This window comes from Triticum dicoccoides, chromosome 6B, assembly GCF_002162155.2.
Source record: "Triticum dicoccoides isolate Atlit2015 ecotype Zavitan chromosome 6B, WEW_v2.0, whole genome shotgun sequence".
NCBI lineage: Eukaryota > Viridiplantae > Streptophyta > Magnoliopsida > Poales > Poaceae > Triticum > Triticum dicoccoides.
Window position 1 is genome coordinate 215,904,439 of NC_041391.1, and position 7,399 is coordinate 215,911,837.

General features: G+C 43.3%; 1 protein-coding gene across 1 annotated transcript; it reads left to right on the forward strand.

The window, feature by feature from the left end:
* Positions 1-737: 737 nt before the first annotated feature.
* On the forward strand, positions 738-7,194 carry LOC119325307 (calmodulin-binding protein 60 B-like). The gene is made up of 8 exons (XM_037599055.1): positions 738-1,055; positions 2,352-2,427; positions 2,549-2,607; positions 4,023-4,516; positions 4,591-4,751; positions 4,829-5,032; positions 5,911-6,100; positions 6,327-7,194. The coding sequence occupies exons 1-8, from the start codon at positions 970-972 to the stop codon at positions 6,893-6,895; spliced, it is 1,839 nt and encodes a 612-aa protein (XP_037454952.1). The 5' UTR covers positions 738-969; the 3' UTR covers positions 6,896-7,194.
* The last annotated feature ends 205 nt before the right edge of the window (positions 7,195-7,399 follow it).

The window sequence follows — 7,399 nt, forward strand, 5'->3', positions numbered from 1 at the left end:
GGTCTGGACAGTGCAGTCCGAACGAATGCGGAAGGTTTGCGGGTCAGTGTTAGAGATGCCCTTACCGAGGCTCTAATATTTGATTAAGGGGTCATATATGCGTTTACGTAGTGAAAGATAATGAACGACAAATTAAACTAGATGACCTTGATAATGGGCGTGCTACAGCCAACAACGACCTACGAATAGTTATCTAAGCCACCACAAGGTGCATGTATACGTGCACGCACTCAGAGAAGCTAGCGAGCGGCCGAGCATGCATGCAGCGATGCAGCCGGTCAGCAATTAGCAAATCTTAGTGACCAAACACCAAGATTATGGCGTTTCCTCCAAACGCCAAGAAGCATGGCGTCTCGCTTTACCACGTTAGCACCAACTAAGCTTATGCAGACTAGGTCTAGACGCCATGGAACATGGCGTCTCCCGTGTAAGCCAAACGCCAAGGATGTTGGCGTGAACCAAGGTCAATTCTGAAATTTGTTAGCACAAAAGGTTAAAGCAGAAAATTTGTCCACCCATGCCCCAGCGAAAAGATCCGCCGACCGACCCGCACCGCGCCACCACTTGCCAGCCACGGCGTGTTGGGCTTTCGGATAGAATATATTTACACCACGCTTGGGCCCGCGGACACGTCACCAATCAGGCGGCGACGTCACACTGCCGCCGTGGGCCCCGCGCGCTTTTCGTCAGTGGATGGTACAATCTCTATCTGTCTCGCCAAAAGGATCTCTGACCCATCCGCCCCGCCGACGCCGACGCGCCGTTGCCTTCTCTCCCCTCACCTCCCAGACCTCATCGCCGCGATCCCCCTCCCTCCACCCGACCCCGAATCCAGCCCCCGGCCCAGGCGACCGCGGTCGATCGACTCCTCCGGCTCGCCGAATCGGTGAAGCGGCGGCGGTCAGGCGGAATCTGGACGCGGGCCTCGCTCGATTCGGTGCGGGTGCCGGCTAGGGTTCGCTGCCGGCGATGAACGAGAAGCGCGGGCTGGAAGCCGCCGCCGCCGGCGACAGCCGCCCTGAGGCTAAGCGGTCGCGGCCCCCGGCTCTTGCCAGGTCAGGAATTCGGGGAGTTTCGGTGCCCCTTTTAAGTGCGTGATGTGATTTTCGTATAGTCGTGCTGATTCGGCCGCGCGAGTGCTAGCCAGTGGAGTTGCTTGGGTTTGTATGCTGGATCGTACAAAGGCTTTCGTGATATAGCGCCGTCTTACGGTGCTATATAATTGGGATTTGGGAGTTCTGTTCAGATTTGTTGCTCGCGATTTGGTACCGTCTGGCTGAAAATCTGAAGACATGTTTGTTTTTTCATGGACAAGCGGTGGTCAGGTTGTTATTAGCGGGGTGATGATTAGTCTTCTAGTTGCTGCGTCTAACCATAACTTTGGAATTTCTGTTATGGTTTTGATGGCCATGGGCGTTTTGAAGTTGCCTTTTGGTGTTATACTGCTCAGTATTAGAAAGAATTTGAGCTGGAACTGATGTGACCTGCTGGGAAATGGCTGAATTCTTGGTAACTTGGTAGTTAACTGTTGAAAGAAAGGACAGCATCCGTTATAAGTAGTTTCAGGAGCAAACTCGTGACCTTGTTATAGACATCAAGGATGTACACAGGGACGCCTATGCTTACCACTGAAAACAATTTAAGAAAAGTGGTATACATCATCCAGCACACATACAGACAAACTCAAATTTAACTCCAGGCTTGTCATTCACTCTATTCATTTTTTATAATATTTTAACCTCATGCACATAAGTTAAGAAAATACATAAAATTAGCACTCTGGCCATGTTAAAATTGTATTATTTGCTATCTCATCGAACTTGTTCGTTTACAAAATACCCCAACTGGCCAACTGACAAGAATCTCCCTAGTTAATGGCAAGAACCATCCCTAAAGCGCTATCTCTGGGCGTCATGTTTATAGGCATAATCTCCATACCATTTTCCTATTTATTTGAATAGCCAAAGCTTAACATTGTTTAGTGTGACCATACAAACATATGAAAGCGTTTCCAGTGCATTTGGCACATGGCACATTCTTGGTTGTGGTCTGTGTGAACATGCGGTGTTGGATACTTAGATGTGCTACAGACTACGTAAATCATTGTAGGACAATTAAGAAGTATTATTTTACCATCTTTTAGTAACCAGTTTGCCTCTTTTGCTTTCATGTATCTGTACTCGTAATTCTATATCAAAATGCTAGAAGACTGTCAAGTGCTGTAACATTATGATGTTGAGTTGTAGCCTGTTGAATATTAGCTAAGTATTATCTTAAATGGTTTTACTGAACATTTTTTGTTGGGTTTACCTTTCAATTGGTTTTTGTACTTATTCATTCTAATTGTACAGTGTTATTGTTGAAGCACTAAAGGTGGATAGTCTGCAGAGGCTTTGCTCATCATTGGAACCAATTCTCCGTAGAGTGGTAAGAACAAAGCAAGTATTAAAAAGGAATACTGTTATGACATATCTTAATGGAGTTGCAAAATGTATATTGTCATTTTGTGTTTCTTTCTGTTGGTTGTAATTTCGTATTTTGCTTGTAGGTTAGTGAAGAAGTGGAGCGCGCCTTGGGAAAACTTGGTCCTGCTGTAATCACTGGGAGGTATGACATCAAACCAACAATGAAGCAAATATATTAGTTTCTTTGTTAAAAAGTCAATATGTTACTTTCCGTTTAAGATGCACTGAACCGTTTGTTTGGTGCTTTCTCCTTGTTCTGATACGTACCTGACATGGATATGCCTTCTGTGGTATGTATCAAAGGTGTATCAGATTATTCTTGAAATATTTAGGCACACCGTATATGGCTATGCAGCCCTCTGCCAGAAAAAAAAGCTCAGAGGACGGGGCGTCGACCCGTTGGCTGGGCAGCTGGGGTAGCTACCAGCCCACCCGAGTTCGAGCCTCGGCTTTGACACGGTTGCTCGCAGAGTTTCTCCTATAAAAAAAAGCCAATGAGGTTAGCCCTTGGGTTGGTCTCATTTTTTTTAGAAAAGAAAGCTCATCAAACAACCTAGGCATGACCTCTAACCCTACCTTGACATAGGAGTATGCGAGCAGCCAAGCCATAGCTTACCTCTCCTATTGACACCCACATACATTCCTCCCCCATCGACAGGTCCATCTCTTGGCGTAAATGGGGCACAATCGGTTCCGTTCCGTTTATAATTTCTTTCTATGTTTCTCAATCTATAGACTCATGTTACACCTGACTTCAGGACTGCAATAAGGAAGTGGGATCTTTTCTTATGGTTGATTTGCATAGAAATCGAAGATACTTTATGTGGCTTATTATGTTTTACTTGGAGATCCCATGTGGTCAGTGTCAATTCTAGACTAGAGGAACTACACTATTGAATACTTCATAAGTTTTCAAATGTATATGTAGCTTTGTCAGTGTGTTAAGGAAAAAAACATGTACTCCCTCCGTCCGGAAATGGATGTATCTAGACGTATTTTAGTTTTAGATACATCCATTTTTATCCATTTTTCCGACAAGTATTTCCGGACGGAGGGAGTATCACTGTAGCCTAGTTTTTCCTTATACCTTCTAGTTGTGCACTTCATTCCTTTCAAAATAGATGTTCGTCTAGGGTTAGACATAGGAGTACCTCTTTTTCCTCCCCCAACACATGCGAGCAAAAGATGAATTATTTGGGAAGTGCAAACATCAGGACGAGTTAACTAGCTCTATCTGCTATGACCTTGTTGACGGGAAAAAAAGTAATTAAAGTGGCTAAAAATGTTTGGAGCTGCAGGAGGACATTATTTTGAAATGGAAGGAGTATGACACATAACACCCTTTCCTTACTGAATTGTAAAATATATCAATATAGTGCAAGTAACACATGATGGTCTTACAAGTAACTTGATGTTTGCGGTGTGCAATGTAATTTGGCTTCACGCATCATGCTATATCCTCTCCAAGTATGTAAACTTTGAGGCCTAAAAGGTGAAATGGCCTTCTTTGGGAGCCACCTTGATACTAATTATCTGCTACTGATTGGAATAATGCAGGTCTTCTCCAAAGCGAATTGAAGGTCCTGGTGGAAGAAATCTGCAACTCCAATTCAGGACAAGATTGTCCCTTCCCCTTTTTACCGGAGGAAAAGTTGAAGGGGAGCAGGGGGCTGCAATTCATGTTGTCTTGCTTGATACCGGCAATGGCTGTGTTGTATCATCTGGGCTGGAGTCATCTGCCAAGCTTGATATTGTTGTTCTAGAAGGTGATTTCAACAATGAAGACGAGGAAGGCTGGACAGAGGAGGAATTTGACAGTCATATAGTGAAGGAGCGTGAGGGAAAACGACCTATTATAACTGGCGATATACAAGTCACACTGAAAGAAGGTGTTGGCACAATCGGGGAGTTCACGTTCACAGATAACTCTAGCTGGATAAGGAGTAGGAAATTCAGACTTGGTTTGAAAATTGCCTCAGGGTTTTGTGAGGGTGTTCGCATCCGTGAGGCAAAAACTGAAGCTTTCATGGTTAAGGACCATAGAGGAGAATGTAAGTTTTCTGTAATGGTAATCATGTGCTTCTGCTTGACATATGTCTGAACAATTTGAATTTCACTTCTTTAGTGTACAAGAAGCATTATCCACCTGCATTGAAGGATGAGGTCTGGAGGTTAGAGAAAATAGGAAAAGATGGGTCGTTCCATAAGAGGCTGAATAAATCTGGAATTTTAACTGTTGAAGATTTTCTTAGGCTTGTGGTTCGGGATCCACAGAAGCTGCGTACTGTAAGTTCGTTTCTTTTCCACGGCCTTTGATCTTTTGTTGTTTTAGTTCTAATTTGTATACTGTTCTGTTGTTTTAGATCCTCGGAAGTGGCATGTCCAACAAGATGTGGGATTCCCTCGTTGAACATGCAAAAACCTGTGTCTTGAGTGGAAAATATTACATATACTATTCTGATGAGAACAGAACTGCTGGTGCTATCTTCAACGACCTCTATGCATTCTGTGGGCTGATTTCTGGCGAGCAATTCTATTCGTCTGAGAGTCTTGATGATGGCCAAAAGGTTTGTGCTATGGGCATATGTTTGGGTGCATTTGATATCTAGTGTTATGTTTTGTTGAACTTAAATGTTGTTCCCATTCATTTTAACATGCACCCGTCCTAGATAATGCAATTAAATTTATCCTGTTTTGGAGTTTTGAAATTGGTATGCTCTCTGTTCCCAATTCTAGGGTGCTTTAGTTTGGGCGTCAATATTAAGGACTGTGGGGATGGGTGTGATTAGTTGAGAGTTGGTCGATTTTGCTCTCACACTCGTCTGAGAAGTTCATCTCATGCAGAGTCTGCATACCTTTGCTTGCCCTGATCTCTGTTCACCAATATTCCGCCTACCATTGAACAGGCTACATGGAAGGAGATGTCCCAGAGATTTTTTTTCCAGTATATGGCCGGGACGTTTAGATTTTGGAACTTGAGGGATTGTTAGCGCTTTTACTATGGTAGGAGAACAGGAACGTCACGTAAGCGATTGAGGGAGTAATATGTTGAGGTCTGACTTCATCTTATATCACATTGGTCTTGATCTGTCCACACACCCTTTATATTCAAGAATGATGGCCATGGATAATGTGTATTAACAACTACGTATTAAATTTCTGGTACAGTTATATGTTTTTAACGCACTGAATGCTCATTAGGTAGTTAAACCCTTAGGTATAGCCAGTTTCTCCAATGTATAATAGTTTTTCTGGCCTTCCTATTAACTGCAGTAATTTCTGAGATGTGCTACACTCTATGCTTAGGTGTGTTTAAGTAATCTGGGGCACTTGTTTATTTTTCATTTTTTCAAGGAGCGAGTTCGGCTTTCTCTGCTCTAATCAGCAGAAGTGTTTTTTTTAAACATAAAATCTTGACTGATTAGAATGTTATTGTTTGCGACAGCATTTTGCTGATGGGCTGGTGAAGAAAGCATATGATAATTGGATGTATGTTATTGAATATGATGGCAAAGCTCTCTTGAACCCTAAACCGAAGAAAAAGGCTGCATTAACTAATCAAGCTGAGGCTCGTGCTCCTGCTGCATATGTACAGCGCATTTCTTCAACGAGTATGCCAGGACCATCTACAACAGGTAAGCACACAAGTGCTTAGATACAGAATTCTAAGTATTTTTGCCATTTTATTTCTGAAGTAGGAAAATATGACTTAATGTGTTGGAAAAACTGAAACATTGATTTTGGATATAAATATATACATACAAATAAAGCAAAGGGTGTATGAGATGTATGAAATATTTCATGATGTCACTCTGGAATAGAGGTTTCTCAAAACCATATGTTTTGTTTCATTCATTTCAGGCACAAATGGTTCTATAGGGTATGATGGCAACCAGACAGCAACACAGTCTGTTCAGCTTCAGAGTTCATCTGCTAATGTGCCTGTGCCATATGATGACGCCTTTTCATTTTTGCCGCATACCATGTTGATGGGGTCTAATCAGGGAACAGCAGGTGATGGCATGGGTCTGGAACTCGGCCAGTTGCATCACGCAATTTCTCAAGGCCATCCAATTCAGCCAGCAAATTTCGGCTACGATAATTGGCATCACAACCGTGATGGTCAGTATGCTGATGATTTCACTGAAGACATTCGCCTGAAAAGCCACGAACTGCTCGAGGGTGATGACATGCAGCAGCTGCTCAGGGTCTTCAATATGGGCGGAGCTTCTACTGGTTTGCCAGACGAAACGTTTTCCTTCCCTTTGCAATCTGCATTGCCAAACCCAGACTTGGAAGGTGAGCCCAGCCGTCCATCGGGCAAAGCCGTTGTCGGGTGGCTCAAGATAAAGGCTGCTATGAGATGGGGAATATTTGTCAGGAAGAAAGCTGCCGAAAGAAGGGCGCAGATTGTTGAGCTGGAGGATTAAGATCTTGGCGTGTGCTCACCGTTAGACGTTACTGTTGAAATCTCAAATACCAGCTGCTGTTGCTGCGAACTAGTTCTTTGGCTCACATATTCGTCGTGATTGCCATTGAAACTAGTTTTCTGTAAATCTACAGCGAGTAGCTCTGCTACCTTGTAAAAAAAAAATGTCGACTCGCTTCCTTGTATAATTTCAGCATAAATTCTTGTTTAGCTTGTTTCCGTTTAGCTTAATTTGTGCAGAATATTACTGTAGAAGACGGTGTGAATTGATGTTAACAGTATTATGCTTTTTTTTGGTTTGCTAAGTGCACCTACCGCGCACGGGACCACCAGAACACGAGTCTCCTCGTGCTCGGGGTGTGCCTCCATTCGGCACAACAGTATTATGCTTTTGTGGCTATTAATCGGTTGGGGTCCATAACTTCTGGGAGAACGTTTTTGTGATGCTATAAATTGTTTTGTTGGGGTGGTACACCGGCATTATGTTATTGGCCTCTTTTGTCAA